We start from the raw sequence: 19,648 nt of genomic DNA, 5'->3' as shown, positions 1-19,648 counted from the left end.
ATGCATGTTTTTCTCCCACAGTGTTCAGCTGTAATCTTGCAGAGCAGAGTATGCAGAGAGTTGGATTTAGCTAGGGTTAATAGTTTAACTGAGCAAGTATGACAAAAGAAGAGAAGGGAAGAAGAGTTGAAGTGTAGAGCAAAGCTATTTAGAGTCTGTGTGAGGAAGTGATTATCTGATTGGTCATGGAATTTATGTTGATAAGGAAGGGAATGAGGTCATTATTACACTCACTGACCTACTAGAGTCTGCCCTCACCCTGGAGTCCCACTTGACTCCATAAGCCTGTCTGTGGAAGGCCCTCCTGGACTCTGTGGTCTCCTGACCTGCTTGGTCTCAGATTCCCCTACGGTGCTGAAGCCCCAAGACTGTGTCCTGACCCTGTCCAGCGGGCTCTGCCTTGCTGCCTGTCCCTCTGTCCTGGCAAAAACAAGAATAAAGCATTCTCCTCAGTAGAAAGTAATGCTATCCTTAGTGTTCTCCAAGAAATTGCAGCTCATGTAGGCCTTTGAAAACTGTGCCACGTATAACATAAGATGTTCATTAGTTCCTTATATGAATAAGACCAGGAGATACTGTCTCATGGAAGCAAATTACAGCTATTCTGGAAAACTTTAAAAATAAATAATGTCAGTTTCACATGTAAGTATGTATCAAAAGCAGCAAATTGATACCTCTTCTCTTTGCAGATGACCACAGTTTACTTATAAACTGTTAGTAGATAACAGACATATTTTTCAAAGGTGAACTGTATCAAATGAGTGTTATTAAGAAAGGCACATGAAGATAGTGATGTGCTTAAGGAAGGAGGGAAAAATATGCTTCTATGTTGACAGATAAAACCAACACACTCAGGTGATTTTAACGAAGTCAGCCTTTGATCACTTTTAATAAACAGAGCATTACTAATGAATGACACGACCAAGGACATGAGAGAAAAGACTGTTATTGGTTTATTATCAGTGATAGCAGAATTGGTGCTCAAGAAGAGAAATTTCCGTAGATCACTGTGTCATTAAAAGCTGGGAAGTTAGCTTTCTATGAGAGATGTGGGCAGACCATACATCCAAGATAGCAACAACAAATGGGCTTTGTACCTGTTGTGAAGAACCCGCTCCCCTCAAGAACTTGAAAATACAAAAAATAGGATAGCCTTTTAATAGTTAAACTATGGAATCAATATAAAATGATGCTTCAGAGCAGGTATATGCAAAGTGATCAGGAAGAGACACAACAGGGTTTCTCCTAGACCAGTGGGACTGTGCTAGAATTGTACTAAACATATAAAGTTAAGGAAGGAGTGTATAATGTGAAAGCGTTGGTCAATCTTGGACCCTCAACCCCAGAAAAAGAAGTATCATACATGCAAAGATAGGCAGTTCCCACTCAGGTGAAGCAGTGTGCCATAAATATCATACTTGAGTTGCAAAACTATCTCTAGGGTGAACAGGGCTGCAGAGGGTTAATACCAGTACATGATAGACATTTCAAGTTCCATTAGCAAGGTCATCTGTTACTTAAGATACATGCGTCAAACTAATCATGCTCTGATGCCATTCAATATTCGATTACTGATTCTTTTTATTATGATTTTATGCTCATCCAGCAATCTAACTTAGTGATAGCTCGTATTTATTTAAGTTACCACTCGTTTACACATTTTACATATATTATCTCATTTAATCCTTCTAAGAACCCTGTGAGATAGATACCCGTGTTATCTCCCAGTACAGAGAAGCACAAAGTAATTTGCCTAATGGCAGAACCTGGGATTCAGATGCAGCTGTCTGCCTCAAGATTATCTTTTATCTAGAACAACTGTGCCATACTGCCTGGGCTTCTCATGTAAGTCTGCATTATAGAGAGAGAACACATTAATCCCATATTCTTTTGATTATGTTTTGTCCTGTGTCGGTGATTCCCTAGTGGTGAATGATAAAGTGGCTTTGGTTAGGATTTGGCAGAGGGCCACAACCTGGAATGGGGCGGCCTCACTGAGGCAGTAGCCGGGAAGGATTTTGTGGCGGGGTTTTCCCGGTTGTCTTCTGGCTGCTTCGGTGAGCGCTTTGCACAGTTAGAGTCCTGGCGCTCATCTCCCAGAGATTTTGCTTTAATTGGTCTGGGATGGGGACCATGAATACGTTCTTTTAAAAAATCTCATTGGTGATTGTGGTGTCCATCTGAATTTGAAAACCACTGCTTTAGATGACACAATGACTCTTTCCCTGCTAATTTGTATAACAACCTAGTTCAAATCTAAGACATGGTAAAAGGAACGATTTCACTTAGTAAGCTTTGGCTGCCCAAATGGTTTAATGATGGTTGTGATGAGCTAAATATAAAGATTAGTTAAAAATATGAAATCCTGGTGCTCGGGACCAAATGGTATTGATTTTAAGATGTGTTGCGTAGTGGTTTGGATTTTAGGCCTTGAGCCGCACATCCAGCGTGGGGTTGGGTGCCCTGTCTGCTACACGGCTGGGCAGATGTGGGCAGCCTGCTCAGGCTCTCCGGTATCGCACTCCTCCTTTGCCAGAGGAGGATGATAGCAGTCCATACAGTGAGCCACACAAAGCCCTGAGCCTGATACTTGGTTAATGCTCAGTAAATGTTAGCACTTGTTACCATTTAAGTGCTTTTCCAACTGGGGATATCTTTGGTGAGCCTAACTCCCTTTCTGACCAGGTGTTTCTGCTGGCTCCAGCATCTCTCTATACAGTGCCTGGTGAGGATGAAGTCTCTCCTTGGTCTCCACACACAGTCTTAACCGCAGACTGGGACCTTTTAAAACATCATTCTTGGACCAGTTGAGTTAGCCAGTACAGCAGTTGAGCAGTTAGACAGCTTAGTATTAAATCTTTAAGATATTTTTAAAATGTGTTTTTCAGCTTGTATAAACCAAATTATAAACTAAGAATCAAAGGTCAGTTTTGTAGTGATGAGTTTTTTTTTAAGCGTCTAAGGGAAAGCAAATTCTCATTTTACTTTTTTTTTTTTTTCAGTTTCACTGAACTTCTGGCCTGTATTTCCTTAGGTTCTAATTTATATAAGTTTGTGCTTTATTTAACAGCTTTTAAAAGCATGTGGGAGATGTATTTTCTAGAATTTTTTTTTGTAAGAATATATAAGCTACTTAAAAGGGCTATTTTGTGCAAAATATTCAGTTTAAAAGGAGTTCTAATTCTACAAGTGGACATATTTAAGGCTCCCAAATTAAGGGATAAGGCATTCTTTTTCTGTATACTTTAGATATATAGATATAAAGTTAGAAGACAATGTAGCATATAGGTATGCATTGGGTAAGAAAATGGGCTCTTGATTCAAATCCTGGCTTTCGCCACTTACTGGCTCCATGATTTCTGGCAAATTGCTGAAGTTCTCTATTCAGTTTCTTCATCTGTAAGAGGCCTAATAATATTACCTAATTAATGGGGTTTTAATGAATATTAAATTGTGAAATTGTGTCAAATTAAATATATTTTGAAGTGTTTGGGTGGTACCTGTTACATAAACCTTTTAATTGTTAATGATTATGATGAAAATGATGGCATCCACCACCAAATCATCTGAACAAAAAAGAAAACTAGAGTAAAAATATGATATTTCAACATCTTAAATTTTTCTCTTAAACTATTTGAAAAAAATTTAATTAAAGACAATTATGGGCCTTAGCATCTGTAAAAAATTTTTTTTAATTCTTTTAATGTAATATTTTATGTAGTAAGGTTAATTCCTATGCCCTATGGGATGGCTTATCTGTCATGTTTACTTGGTGGTCAGATTTAGCAGAGATGCTAAAGATGTTTTGGGGGGATGGTATTTCTACATTACATTCTTTTCCTTTGTAAAGTTAAAAACATTTTTTTTAATCTGCAAAATTTGATTTCATATCAGAAAACCTGGATTCAAGTCTCTATGCTGCCATTCATCAGGGAAGGCAGGTTACCTAGCTTGTAAAAACCTCTTCTCCTTCATCTGCAAAAGAAGAATAAGATACTGTATCTCAAATGTTGGTGTGAAAAATAAATTCACCGCCTGATGGGGCTTTCTATCTCCCTCTGTTCAGCACTGTTCAGTAGAAATAAAATGTGAGCCACCTGTGTAATTTTAAATTTTTCAGTAGCCACTTAAAAAAAACAAATGAAATTAGTTTTAATATATTTTATTTAATTCAATGTCTAAAATATTATCAATTCCACATGTAATTAATATAACAATTATTAATGAGATTTGTTTCATTCTAAAAATCTGGCATGTGTTTTACACTTACAGCACATCTCAACCTGAAGCAGCAACATTTCAAGTGCTTGGGAGCCACATGCCGCTAGTGGCTATCACGTTGGACCGTCCAGATCTAGAATACAGATTAATATGCCCCATCAGCATCCCTGAGCACTGGGGCTGCCTTGGCCTTAAGCAGCCTTATTCTTGAAACTGTGTGCACCTCTGGACAAATGAGCCTCACATTTCTTTCTTGAACAACCTAGATTAATATCTTTGCCCCTGGGAGGATAGGCTCCTGCCCTTAGCCTTTTGGCTGACCCAGATGAAGACTTGCTCTGGGCAGGTCATGTGCCTCTCTGTTTGGCCAAGGCCGGTAGACAACCAGGAATTCCTGAATACCTTGAGCATGATAAACCTTTTGAACAACAGAGCCCCAGGGCAGGATCAGAGATTCAGGACAAGATCAGGCTTTATAATACCCCTTCATTCTTGCCTCTTATCTGTACTATTTGCCTTCTTTCCCAAATTTCAGAGATTGATCTAGTGTCCCTGGGAAAAGAGCAAATACCAGCAATCTGCAAAAGAATTGAGCTTTTTTTCCTTCTACCTCAGTATGGCTTAGCAAGGCAGCCCTCCCTCCCAAACATTAACTTTTTAAAAGACATTTAGAATGTTTTGGAGGCCAAGAAATTTGGAGGACAGATATATTCATATCTACGCTTTTTCTGTTTTAAGGTTTTCTAATACTGTCTTCATCCAAATTTTGTGAGAATTATAGTAAAGGGTTGTTACCGTAATAGCTGTATGTCATGGTAGAAAGAGGTAGAGAATAGGGGACTCGGGTGTACTCTTACAACAAAAAAATCTGCTCAGATGTTACCTTCTTAGGAAGTCCTACCCTGATCACTCTTACCTAACACATAGCTACCAGCCCCCAGCACGCACGTGTGCGCTCTCTCTCGTGCTTTTTCCCCTCTCTCTCTCTCTCTCTCTCTCTCTCTCTACCTCTCTCTCTCTCTCTCTCTCTCTACCTCTCTCTCTCTCTCTCTCTACCTCTCTCTCTCTCACCCTCTCCCCCTCCCTCCCTCTCTCCCCCTCCCTCCCTCTCTCCCTCCCCCTCTCCCTCCCCCCCTCTCCCCCTCCCTCCCTCCCTCCCTCTCTCTCTCTCTCTCTCTCTTGCACACGCACACACACCCACTCTATCATTTTTCTGTTTGTTTTGTAAATATCACTTATTACTAACTAAAATTCTTTCACTTCCCAAATAGAACATAAGCTCCATAAGGGTATGGACTTTGTTTTGTTTACCCCTGCACCCCCAACTTCTAGTACAATGCTTGGCTATTGAATCAATGAATAAATAAGTGAAAGGAAATACCAAGATATTATTCTCTGTATGTATTGATCATTTTAAAATTAGTTACTGAGGAGAATTCTTCCCTGACCATTGTTGCTCTGACCAGTATGTGTGATGTGTTTGAATTTTCAGACCTAATCTCAGTGGTAGGAATCCTAGTGTTTACTCTTGATCAATTGTTTACTTAAACTTTTACTTCTTTTAGATAGTGTGGGGCTTAAGGAGGGGGGAAAGTAGTTTGTAATGGAGTTGTAAAAGGGGGAGCTGATCAGTACCAGGTGAAAATTTAAGATTACACAGGGTAATAAAATGCAGGAGGAAGTACTGGAATAGGGAATTGGACTGAAAAATTCTTACAGTTCAGATGCTGTAAATATGTCAAAGGTTTTTGAGCAAGACAGTTGGTAGGTAAGAAGCTTAGGGAAAAGGTGGGAGAGATTCATAACCAGAAAGATTAGTATTATTTGAATCTTAATTATCCCTTTCAGATTCTCAGTCATTCTTTCGGTTTACCTCTTGTGCTTTTGTACCAGCTTGATGTCACCACCCATACTTCGTGCCCCTTGGAATTACAGTGTCTGTGAGCACAGACTCCTCATACTCTGCACAGGCCAGGAGTTCCGTTGTAGCTCCTGGCTTGTCCCAGGAGCACCCTGCCAGTAAAAAGTAATCCAGACATACTGAAAACTCTCAAGTATTATTAAGAACTATTTATGTTGCATTCAGATAAACTTTTAGTAAAAGAAATAAATGCAGGCTTACCAGCTTTTTTTTTTATAATATGTATATTTTTATTTTGCCATCCATCAATTTTGCTAATTTATCCAATATCCCCTTGGATACCAAAATCTTCTAAGGCTCAAGTCCCTTACAGTTGGCCCTCCATATCCGTGAGTTCCACATCTGCAGATACCATCAGTCTTCTAAATAGAGCTACATAGAAAATCCATGGTTTTGTAATTAATAATTTCACACACATAAATATTTGAATTTGAGATTCTGTATGTTCAAAGCTTACGAGTACTTTCTAGCCCTATTTCATTTTGAGATAATTTTAACAAGAATATTTTTTTCGGGGCTTCCCTGGTGGTGCAGTGGTTGGGAGTCTGCCTGCCAACGCAGGGGGCGCGGGTTCGGGCCCTGGTCTGGGAGGATCCCGCGTGCCGCGGAGCGGCTGGGCCCGTGGGCCACAACGGCTGGGCCTGCACGTCTGGAGCCTGTGCTCCGCAGCAGGAGAGGCCGCGATTGTGGGGGGCCCGCGCACCGCGATGAGGGGTGGCCCCGCTCGCCGCGGCTGGGGAGAGCCCTCGCACAGAAACGAGGACCCAACACAGCCAAAAATAAATAAATAAATAAATAAATTTTAAAAATATATATATATATATTTTTCATATTTCCAGTTTGGGGGTAAATTTCTAAAATCTCTAAAGATAACATACTAGATTTTCAAGTTTTTTCAACATTGCATGGAAAGTGAATCTTTAATTTACACAGATTTTGTGCTTCAGATTTGATTTTTATTTGGAGAAGACAGGATGGGCTTGACTTACCAGCTTTTACCTTTCCTTGTCCTACTTCTTTAAATGAAAATCCTATCATTTTATGTAAACGCATCAGCTTTTTTTATAGTGCTATGAATGAATTGTTTGGCTTGTGAATATATTTAAGAAAAACAATAAGCAGAATAGTCTGTACTTTTTGTATTGTGGCAGTAGGCTTTACTTCAGTTGGGTTTTTTTATAGTGTTATAATGTTAAGGTTTTATTGATTAAAGAATGGCATTTTACATGTAGTAGATAATTTTTAAGGACTATTTCTAATTACATTAAGTTCAAATGATGTATTTTAACCTAACATCTTTTTTTCTTCTCAGTCTGTAAGACTTGTATTGTCCAGCACTTTGAAGACAGCAATGATTGTCCAAGGTGTGGCAACCAGGTTCATGAGACAAACCCGTTAGAAATGTTGAGGTACGTAAATGTATTTTTAGTTCAACTAACTTAAATAAATTATATAAACTCTTAATTTTTATTATGCATCATATTCGTTAGCTCTTTGACTCAGTTAATGTAGGTTTTATGATTTTCATTTTAAAACATTTTATTTCAATTTAAAGTATTTTATTAAGAGGAAACAAAAAATAAGGCTGTGCATATTAAATATTTAAGAAACACATTTCCAAGTTAAAAATTATAACTTTATCTCAGGCTCTAAGTTACTTTAAGTTGCTTAAGTTACTTAAGTTGTAGTTATTTTCAGTATTTTAAATTTATTTATTTATCTTTGGCTGTGTTGGGTCTTCGTTGCTGCACGTGGCTTTCTCTAGTTGCAGCGAGCGGGGGCCACTCTTCGTTGTGGTGTGCGGGCTTCTCATGGCGGTGGCTTCTCTTGTTGTGGAGCGCGGGCTCTAGGCACACGGGCTTCAGTAGTTGTGGCTCACAGCTCTAGAGCGCAGGCTCGGTAGTTGTGGCACATGGGCTTAGTTGCTCCGCGGCATGTGGGATCTTCCTGGACCAGGGCTCGAACCTGTGTCCCCTGCACTGGCAGGCGGATTCTTAGCCACTGTGCCACCAAGGAAGTCCCCTATTTTCAGTATTTTAACATTCTACAAAATACTCTATATTTGCTGAGCTACACGGTAGTGGAAAGAGGGCAGACCTGATGGTCAGGGAGACTAACCTTGATACTATTAATTTTTTAAAATGTATCATATATTCAAAAAGAGTGTACAAACAAACATTCATGTAAAATTTAAAAGAATTTTAAAAATGACTACCTTTTTACCATTTACTTAGTGGTATAATCATTATACCAAATAAATAGTAATAATATAAAGAAGTATAATCATATATTTTTAAAGATAGAAGTGCTACCTAAGATCCTAATCCAAATCCTTTTTCAAGATTAGAAATTGAAATTTATAGAAGTGACAACATTGCCTAAGGTCCTAGCAAACTCAAATGTCACTTCCCAGCTACAAGCCAGGTGTCCTCACCACTAAGCCCGTTTTCTTCCCACTGTTCCTATCATAGCTCTACCATAGATCAACTGTGCAATCTCAGGAAAGTACCCATTGAAAAACAGAATTAGATATTCTCTAGAGAGCCCTTATTAACTTCATCTCTATGTGATGTTTGCCATCCTGTAAGTCTGGATTTGCAAGTCTTACATTTTAGACTTCTTTTTTATGTTAGTGCCTATAGTTGGAATAATTTGTCTTTAAGTAAATGTCTGGCCCATTGGTTTTCAAAGTGTGGTCCCCAAACCATTAGTATCTTATTAGAAACGACAGTTCTTGGGCCCTGCCTCAGACCCTCTGAATCAGCAGCTCTGAGAAGGTGCTGCAAGTGAGGGGCATCAGGGGTGTGAAGGGAGGGACAGATGCCAGTTTTAAATAAAATGGTGAGGATAGGCCTCATTGAGAAGGTGAGATTTGAGCACAGAATTGCTGTCTCTGAGGGAATTAGCCATGCATAAGTCTGGGGAAAGCGTGCCTGTTTCAGATCAGGGGAGCAGCCCGTGCACACGGCCTGAGTCAGGAGTTAGGAGGGCACCTGCAGCTTGTCTGAGGAGCAGGAAGGGAGCCTGGGTAGTGGGCCAGGAGCTCAGAGATTGTGGACCTGATCTCTGACCTGAGCAATTAGAGAATGGGGTTGTCATTAACTGAGCTAAGGAAGACTAAGGATAGAGCAGGTTTGGGGGACAGGTAGATGGGGAGTTTGGATTTGGACAAGTTGAGTCTGTTAATCATTTCAGAGAAGAGAGAAGTTGGCAGGTGAATATACATGTCTGTGATTCCAGGGTGATTCCAGGGGAGAGGTCTGGCTGGGGTTAAATATCTGGTAATCTTCAGCATGTAGACAGTATTTAAAACTGTGGGACTGGATGAGATCATGTAAGGGTGTGAGTGCAGAGAGAAGAGTAGAGGACCAAGGATTGATCCCTGGAGCATTCCAACATTGAGAGGTCAGGGAGAGGAGGAAGAACCAGCAAAGGAAACTGAAAAGACACAGTCAGTATAGGAGAGGGAAGATCCAAGTGTGCGGCTTGGAAGCCAAGCAAAGAAGAGGGAGTGATGGACTGTGTCTGATGTTGTAAGGTGAAGACAGAGTTGACAGTTGGATTTAGCAACTTGGAGGTCATCAGCCTTGACAAGAGCACTTTCAGTAGAGCTGTGAGGCAAAAACTTAACTGGATTGTTACAAGAGAGAAAGGGAGGAAGAAGAATTAGAAACAGTGAGTATAGACAACTTTTTCAAGTTTTGCCACAAATGGGAGTGGGAGCAAAGAAATGGGATGGTAGCCATTCAGAGAAGTACAGTCAAGAAGGCTTTTCTATTTTGTTGTGATGTGGGAGAAATAATGGCATGTGTGAAGGGACTAATCCAGGAAAGAGCAAAAAGGTAATAATAGGAGAGTTGGGGAGAGGGGGCATTGCTGAAGCAGTGTTCTTGGGTGGTTGAGAGGGAGTGAAATCTAATAGAAGAGACTGGCTTCATACAGGTCATGTGTAGCAGCAGGTAGGAGGGCAGAGTAGACATGGGTGCAGATGCCATAGGTAGATGTGGTGGTCAGAGTCTGTGCAAGTTTGTGTCTCACTGAGGAGAAGATGTTTATCAGCCAAGAGTAAGGACGGAAAAGGCAGGTGTAGGGGTTGGCGAGAGAAGAAAGTGTGTTGTCCAGGAAAGTAAGAGAATAAATGGACTGGGAAGTGTAGTGTGAGTCCTGGCAACCTGAAAGGCACACCTGGGCTGTAGTTACGAATTTGAAGGGGTGTGGTTGGGCTTTCCAGCCCATGGGTAGAAGGTGATGGAGAGCTGGATTGGACTGGTGGTGTGGTCACACCAAATGATTTTGAGCAAGTGAGGGAGGGACAGGGGAGTCAAAAGTGCGTGCACGCTGTGGCTGTAACGGCTGCTGTGGGGTAATCCTGAATGGACGGCGAGGGCAGCGAGAACATGACGTTGGTGAGGAGTGATGTCCCACGGGGACAGGAATGGAACTAGGTGATTCCTGAACCGTTTGTGCATAGTAAGAAGAAATTCTTTCAGAGAATTTGGGAATGGGTATGTAGCAGATGAAGAAAAGAAAGCAATTACTAACACCAGGGAAAGAAAAAAGTTGAAGGAGGGGATATCTTTAATCAGAGTACACTGTGAATATTTAGATAATCCTAACCATGTAAACACTCATTATTTTTAAAATGGCAGTAAGACTATTAGGAAGATGAGAGTTGGGAAAACATATGTTGGGGGGAAAGGGGCATGGCAGGATGATATCAGAGAGCTAAACCTTTATCTCCCACAGAAGGAGGTCAGAAAAACCTAGACAGCAGAGAAAGAATGGCTTTGTTTTTTAATCTATCATCTGTCTATCTATCTATCATATATATAGAAATATGAAAGTAACTACTAGACGAAACAGCTTGGATTTGAAAGAAGTTGCCCCTGGGGTTGTAAGAATCAGGAACAGAGAGGGCGGGGCATAAAAATGTTGTATTTTCATATAAGGTTACGGGGAAGTTTGATTTGTAAATTATACATGTGTATTACATTGATAAAACAAATATTAAGAAGAAGAGAAATAATACTTCTCTTCAACACTGCTACTATTAAATAGTCTGGGAAAACTTTGTGAAGGAGTTAGTAGGTAAGTCCTGAAGAATCAGGTAACATCAGCTTGGTTGGAGAGTAGGAACTGGAAAAGAGTATTTGAGCCAGGATGAAGAGCATGAGGGAGGAAAACAGATTGGAAAAGGCAAGGCATTCTTGGGGATAATTGAGCAAGTCAGTTGGCTAGAGAAGAGTGACAGGAGAGCAGCACCAGTTACACTTTGTAGGTTGGACTCAAGTTATATAAACACTTGAAGCCAGGTGGTAGGAAGAAATTAGTTCCTGAGCAGGCAAATAATGATCAAATTAGTGCTTAAGGAAAATTCATCATGAGCATGTCAAGGTAAGGGGAAATCTCTCTATGCTGTCCTCTAAATAGGGTGGTAAGTGAGGGAACGGAAGGATGGGAAATGTGGAAAGACTGGGTGGGAGAAACATTGAGAAGCAGCTGTCTGGGGCTTGGTGAGTAAATATGTGAAGCAGGAGAGACAGGTAGGTTAAAATAATGCTTGCATTTTGAGCCTATTTGGGAATGATATGGTATCATTTCTAAATTTAATTTTTAAAAAGTAAGACAGAGGTATTCAGTATTTTGTTGAAGGAGAATAGATAAGATAGTCTTGACATATATGAACAAAAGGAGGTGCTTGGGATATTCAGCATCTGTTGGAAGTATGGAACTTGACTCAGCAGAGAGATGCAATGTGTGTGTGTGTGTGTATATATATGTTATCTGCCTATATGTTAGTTTTGAAGTCACAGAAGTGGGTGAGATCTTCAAGGAAGGCAGCCTGTAGAAAAGGTCAAAGGGTGCAGAGAGCAGAGCAAAGGAGAATACTCAGATGTAGAGGTAGTTGGAAAAGAAAAATCTCTTGGGGACAAAGGGAGTTGATAGAAAAAAAGAAAAACCAGGAAAGGAAATTTTCAAGGAGGCAGCGTCAGGCAGCACTGATAAACTGCTGCAGGGCAATGAGGAGAAAAATGACTTTAAAAGTAATTAAGATTTTTTAAATTTTAGCTCTCAAAAAAATTTTAAATCTATTCATTATGGAAGTTATGGATGATTTGAGGAGTTCAGTCGAGTAAAAGAAGCAAAAATATGTGACAGAAATAATGTCAACTGTGACTTCATAGTTTTTCCAGTTGGAAGAAGAGGTTGCGTATCTGCTAACAGCTTGAAAAGACAATAGGTTAAGCCAAGGTTTGGGGGTTTTGTAGATGTGAGAAACGTATCCGTGTTTTCAGTTGGAGGAGAGTAATGCAGCTGAGCAGGGTGACGGAGATGAGCGGAAAGGGTGTTTCAGGAGGACAAGATAAAGAAATGACAGCCATGGAAAGGAAGAGTTATGCTCAGATACAGCAGGAAAAGGAGACGAGAAAAATGTCGAGATAAATATTTATGGTTTTTATCTAGGAAAAATGGTCTAAATTTCTCAGAAGAGAAGACTGGAGATTATTTCTTTCATAGGAAAGAGCCAGAGTTGTGGTAGAGATTTTGAAAGCAATAGCTGGCTGCATCAGCTATTGCTGTATAACAAACCACCCCTAAATTTCATGCTGAACACAACAGTAAAAGCATTTATTATTCCTCACAGTTCTGTGTGGTTCACAGATCCAGGTGGGTCTGCTGGTCTTGGCTGGGCTCGCTCAGGTGACTGCAGTCAGAGGCTGGTCAGTCGCTGCTCTGCTTATCCTAGCCTGGGTTCTGTCCTGTCGGGTTGGGCTGTCCATGACCTAGTGTGAGATGGCCTCAGCAGGGCAGCTTGGCTCCTTGGACATAGTGTCACGTCCTCCAGACTTGTTCTAATGGTGACAGGATTCTAAGAAAACACACCAAAGCACGTGATATGCATCATAAGGCTTGCGCTCAGAGCTAAGCAGTGTCACCTGTGCCACATCCTTTTGGCCCGAGCACGTTTCAGGGCTGGCCCATATTCTCAGAGTGGAGAAATAGACTCCATTCCTTTATCAAAGTCCTGTTCAGAGGGGCAAGATTGTAGAGAGAGCTGGGGACGGGACCATTTTTGTAATCTGTGTTCCACCAGGACAGGCTGGAAATAGGTGTGCTCCACTCGCAGAGCAGTTGGGTGTGGTACTTGTGCCAAAACTGTGTATGTTCTATATTTTGTAGTATATGTGAGATGCAGATCTTAAATGGTTTACCTATTGGATTTTGATGTCTTCATTGTTTGTATATTCTCTTTTTTCCTCTTTGGAAGGTTGGATAACACATTAGAGGAAATTATATTTAAGTTGGTCCCTGGACTACGAGAACGTAAGTTGCTCTTTGGGTTCTTGCAGAGTTTTGTGTTTTGTGAAATCACCATTTCTGTTAAAGACTTCATGATTGTGTTTCTATTACTTTTATAATTTTTTCTTTTAAATTAGAAGAACTTGAGCGTGAGTCTGAATTTTGGAAGAAAAACAAGCCTCAAGAAAATGGACAAGGTGATTTTTTTTTTTTTACTTCTATATCTGATGGAATCTCTCAAATGGGTCAGCTTTTTGTAGCTGTGGTGAACTAATCTCTCTCTTCAAGCTCAGGTTTCTCCTGTACAAGGGGTACAATTCATGTACCCCTTTATATTCTGAACCTTTCTCTGATTATGAACTTTTTATATAGAATCATGAGATTTTTATATAAATGCATGTAAATCTGGAGTCAGTCCAGTTGAAGGTAATTGGAAATTGAGGAAATTGGGAAGAGAAAAAGGAGATAAAACAGAAAAGTGACCGCTGATTATAGCAATATTAGCTGGAGAGCTAAAGGAGACTGAAGTAAGAAATAGCCATAGCCTGCAACTAAACAATGAGGCGTTTGCTGTTTTATTTTATTTTGTATGTTTAATAGGAGAGGGAACTGGGATGTAGCTGAGAGCCAGATCAGAGGATCTTGCTATGCTCTGATAATCTGGAATGAACTTTTCATAGGTAGAGCTCAGATGATGCAAATTTATATATCCTAAGATTTGAAAAATATTTCTAGGCACTTATGGGAATTTTCCCCATCACCTGTGCTAAGTGACCAAATTTCCCTTTTGGGTCCCAGGAGACCCAGAAATCAGTAATTTTTAATAAGTAAGGAAAGTGGCAAACATTACTGGGCAGAGTAATGTTTTTAGTATGTATATAATTCACACAAAAGAAAAAAAAGTACAACGTACCTGAAATTATAAGGAAGTAGTATCCTTTCCTATTGACATTAAATATGAGGTTTGTTTCAAGATGGCCTAAAAATACCACTGAAATCTTTCAAGGATGTATGTCTGTTTTTATAGGCTCACTTGTGAGCTCAGTCTTCCATCCCTGGTTTTTCCTTAAGATTCACAGGATTGTCAATTACATATCATTAAAATGGCTTTCTCTCTTCATATGTAAAATGGGGATCAGAGTTTTTTTAGTTCAACTTAACTGTGCAGGGCTGGCTTCCTATATAGCAGGGGAGGTTTGAGAATAGTTTTGAATGATTGGAGTAAGGTAGCAAGGGATTATTTTTAATCTATAATCAAAACACCGAAACGGGCAAAGAAGCCAAGCCTGGCAAAAAACGACTTAACTAAAGGCTTGTTTTACCCAAGTGTAAATTGCAATTTAGACAGTAGTTCTATACTAAAAATATAGGTAAAAATTGACTGAATGTTCCAGTTTTTGACTACTTTTTCGAGAGGACAGGAGCCAGGGCTTGTCATCAGAAGCTATGTGGTCGGGTTAGTCCATGACTGTGTGTCTTACAGATGAACTAGCGAAGGACTGTAGCCTACTTTGTGTTTATCTCCCTTTTCCCATATTTCTGCCTTTTTAAAGCATTTTATCATATTTGGTCTTTAGTTTGGGTGAAGAATTTGGACCTTTTCTTGGAGCTGGATCTTGGTTCATAGAAGGCAGCTCCTGTCTATGTGGGTTCTATATAAAAAGGTAGAAGAGAGAACCCACCTGCCCTGTATGATACATCTGTAATGGTTTTACTACAGTCATTAAAGAGGAGCTAAGTGGTCTTTTTTTTCCCTGGGATTTTCTATACTGTAATGCTTGGCTGACTAATTCTTTCAAGTTTCAGCTTACAGACATTTTATCTGGAAATCTCCCCTGAATCTCTGCTTCACCCCAGAGTTTGGGTTTATTAACTCTGTTATATGTGCCCACCTGGTCTATCTTACCTCTTATATCGAAGTCCTTATCGACTTCTCCGTCTGTTTTCTTTACTTGCCTGTACCTCCTTCTAAATACTCTGACACGATGAGGGTGAGGATGGTAACACTACAGCTTCAATATTGTTTCCTCAGGCTTAGTCTTAACAGAGTTAAAGGCACTCAGTAAATGAATGAATCAACATATATAGTTGCATTATATGTAGCCTTCTGGTATTTCATAGGTTAAATACATTTGTTTATAATATGCTACTCAGATTTCTTTGATGGTGTTTTAATGTCACAGTTACATACATGTTAAAAAAAAAAGCTAATTCATTCTACTTATTTCACTAGCTAATTTTATGAATATCTAATAATTTGAAATTTTGAGAACTTAGAGAATATTTTAGTTTGAAAAGAGTACTTGGTTTTAAATTTTGAATATATATAGAATTTGGAAGTATTTTTATATCTTATCCATTTGTAAGTGGTCTCATCACTAATGGCAGTCATTTTTGTGACCAAATATAGCTAGTCCTGAATCTTTCATTTGGATGTCCCAGTGAGCCTAGAAGTCGTCAGCTATGTTCATAAGTCACTGATGGTTTTTTAAAAATATTTCCATTGTTGAGTGGTTGGGACATTTAAAGGTACTAAAAGTTTCAGTTATTCTTCATCAAAAACTGTTAAGAAATGTTTTTTAAAGTTTATTTTTGTTTTCATGGTTAGTATAGTGTTGCTTAACTATAAAATCAACTGAGTTAACTTAGCTTTATTTAAATTATACAGATGATACTTCAAAAGTTGACAAACCTAAAGTAGATGAAGAAGGTGATGAAAATCAAGATGATAAAGACTATCACAGAAGTGACCCACAAATTGCTATATGTCTAGATTGTTTACGAAATAATGGACAATCAGGGGACAATGTAGTAAAGGTGAGTGGACAAGTACAGTTGTTTTTTTCATAATCATTTTATAGTAAACCTTTCATAACTTGTTGATGAATTTTCCTACTGTTTCAGAATGTTTGCTTTCAAATTTTTATTAACATAAACAAATAGAATGTCATTCTCCGACAGTCTCTTACCTGCAAATAGCCAAGCAGTTGCTTACTTCAGGCTCCTGATTTCTAAACCTCACAACTGAACCGTCCTGGGTCACTGCCACCACCTAGTGGCCAATGAGGAGAATCACGCCTGTATTTCTCTTTCAACCTCCTTTTATACCTTTGTTGGGAGTTCATATACACTGTTTTTCCCTTTTTAAGTGTAGTCACCAACTCAGACTCAGATCATTTCATGTTGGGAAGCATCTTCAACCTTTTATTCATCCTCTTCTGATTTTCTGTTTTGTTTCTCTATTTTTATTTGCAATTCAAAAAAACTATCCATGTCATGGCTAATACATTTTATGAACAACATAATTGGTTTTGATGGATGTCATAAAGTACCTGTGAACTTTTCCTTTACTTCCTCTGTGTGATCTGTAGGCCAGTGAGTTGAATTTTTTACTAATACATTTAATGAAATTTTCCTGTTAGGAAGTTAAAAACAAAATTTTTCAACTCTGATTAAGTTTTCCCAGCATCTTGCAAAAAGAAATAATGTGTTAGCATAGTGATTCAATGAATGTTTATCCACTATGTGGATAGTAGTCAGTGAAGATGTAAATAATAAGTATTTTCACTCAAGGACTTTTGGTTGGGTCTTACACATACAAACAGTTATAATACAATAAGATAATTGATTTAGTTAAGAGAAGTTGGTTGGACAAGGCATGTAATAGGGTACAGCAGTATTTAGAGAAGTGGCCACTGTACCTATTTATCCTTCCAGGCTTCTCTATTGGCTTTTATGCCCTGGTGCAGCACCCTTTCCTTTTTGTCAGTCTTTTCATCAATTTTTAATAACTTTACATTTCTCTCTTATTCCCAGTCATTTCTGTAATCCTCTTTTGTGGATGTTTTTCTTAATAGAGATTATGATCATCCTTTAGCTCTCTAGTACATGAGTTATTATCTTGTAGTGAAAATTAAGTCAATAGACAGGTGGAATATCTCTTCATAAATAAATGTGATGTCTACTTCTCTGCAGGATTTCTAGCATGAAAGTTATAAAACATTGCATTTTAGAAATTCATCTGAAAAATTAACTACCCCTTGCCTTGATATTCTTTTTGGCATCTTGGACGCTTTGCCATTCCAGTTGACTTTTTATCTTTTCACTCTTTCCTTTATAGACTTTTCTCCATCCTTGTGCCTTCATTCTTAAAACAACTTTTACAGCCTACATGACATATACTGTGCTACCCCAATTCTCACCTTTTCTCTCTGGTCACTCCTGTACTGTCTCCACTGACTACTTATTCCTGTCTTCTGCTTTATATATGTGAGTATAGCTAATACCTAGTCCTCCACTCAATTATTCTTTCTCTACAGTCATCCTAGGAGGTCACTTCTATTTTTTGTGTTTTCAGCTATTCAAAGAACTTTTAAATCCCCCTTTCCAAACCTGCCATCACTCCCAAGTTGAAGTATTATATCTCTAACTACTTTCAGTATCCTAGTTGGGAGTTTCACTAATACATAAAACTTAACATGTTTAAAGACAAATACGTTATCCTGTACTTCCACCTAACTTTACTCCAAACATGCTGTTTCAATTATAACTACCATCTTTTTTTTTCTTTTTAAAGTTTTATTTATTTATTTATTTATTTTTATTTAACACCTTTATTGGAGTATAATTGCTTTACAGTGGTGTGTTAGTTTCTGCTGTATAACAAAGTGAATCAACTATGCGTATACGTATATCCCCATATCCCCTCCCTATCCCACCCCTCTAGGTGGTCACAAAGCACCAAGCTGATTTCCCTGTGCTATGCAGCTGCTTCCCACTAGCTATCTATTTTACATTTGGTTCACTACTATCTTTCAACCAATCATAGAAATTCAAAATCTTGGACGTTTTTGACCTTCTACCCTTCAACCAGTCATAAGTCCTGCAAAATTCCCCTCAGTCCACTGCTGCTCACCTTATATCTAGATTTTTGAAAGTAGTCTGAACTGTTTCCTGTATCCTTAATTTCTTTTATTATCCAGGGCTGAGGCTTCAGCCTGAGTGTGTGCAAGCACTCATGGCCACTATCAGGGTCAAGTAGTAAGTACTTTGGGCTCTGTGGGCCATGTGGGCTTTGTTGCAACTACTCAGCTTGCTTATTTTAGCACTAAAGCACCCATAGACAATAGTGAACAAACTGGCTTGGCTGTGTTCCAATTAAACTTTACTTATGAAAACAGATAGCCAGATTTGGCTTGAGGGCCATGGCCATAGTTTGCCACATTCTAGAATCAAGTATTAACTCCTTGTGTTAGCATTCAAGCTCTTTCACTAACCCCTATCTTGATGAGTTTATCTCCCATTATTCCCATCAGTGACTCTGTCTCTCAAGACACATGATTATTGTCATTTATTTGTGAATACCAACATAAAAGTTGGCACCCATATTTGACAAAGGATTTGCATCCAGAATATATAAAGGCTTGTATTAAGAATATTTAAAACCCTCTAAAGCTTTGAATAATCCTTCCTTTTTGGCATGTTCTTCCCTCTTCTCACCATTGTCCTAGACTGCTGTCAAGACCCAAGAGACCTCTATTTTTTGTGACGTTTTTTCCACCTTAGTGAATCCCTTCTGAAATTCTATAAGACTTGCATTTATTTATTAAGTCAGCATTTATTTTGTTCCTAAAGGTACCAGGCACTGATATTGTCTTTTCTCTTTTTTGGTGTGTGTTTTGTCCTTGAAACTGGATTATATACTGCTTAAAGACAGAGAAGTTATGCCTGCATTCCTTTATAGCCTTCTCAACCATCTCATTCCTCTGCAGTAGGATGAGATTCTCAAATGCGGTGGTGTAGTAGTTGCATGTATTGTTTATACAGTATACCTACTTCAGTTCAAAAGTCAAGAGCAAGAAGGTAATGAAAATAGCAGGGTAAGGACTGCCAAAAATTTGCTCCTCCATAAAAGCAGTGAAAAAACTGGCAAAAACTTTCAGAGTCAACTAGTAGGCCCTAAACTGTCACCTTTGGCTGACCTTGAGGCTCTGCACAAGCAGGAAGTGAAGACTTAGGCAGAGTTGTCAACAACCTGGTTGAGTGTTGGAGGTGTGCCCCAAAACTCATACAGAGTCCCTCAGCAAAGACCAGGAGACTTAACTGGGTCCAGGTGTATAAGGAAATCTCTGTTCAGTTGTTAGCTGACCACTAGGTAGAAACTTCAGTGGCCACATACTGTAAAGAATACAGGCTTTACAGAAT

General features: G+C 39.0%; 1 protein-coding gene across 5 annotated transcripts in view; it reads left to right on the top strand.

Annotated features, from left to right (window-relative positions):
* Positions 1-19,648, top strand: part of PCGF5 (polycomb group ring finger 5) — a 115,342-nt gene that overhangs the window by 62,838 nt on the left and 32,856 nt on the right. For 4 of the 5 annotated variants that reach the window (XM_059899761.1, XM_059899756.1, XM_059899759.1 and 1 more), the window contains exons 3-6: positions 7,455-7,551; positions 13,413-13,468; positions 13,582-13,641; positions 16,113-16,261. In XM_059899761.1, the coding sequence (XP_059755744.1) occupies positions 7,455-7,551; positions 13,413-13,468; positions 13,582-13,641; positions 16,113-16,261 (362 nt within the window). The remainder of the gene's footprint in view (positions 1-7,454; positions 7,552-13,412; positions 13,469-13,581; positions 13,642-16,112; positions 16,262-19,648) is intronic. The other variant, XM_059899760.1, reaches the window with a different exon arrangement.

This window comes from Balaenoptera ricei, chromosome 16 (assembly GCF_028023285.1).
Source record: "Balaenoptera ricei isolate mBalRic1 chromosome 16, mBalRic1.hap2, whole genome shotgun sequence".
NCBI lineage: Eukaryota > Metazoa > Chordata > Mammalia > Artiodactyla > Balaenopteridae > Balaenoptera > Balaenoptera ricei.
The sequence above is the reverse complement of the archived record's forward strand: the minus strand, read 5'-3'. Positions and strand labels throughout refer to the sequence as shown.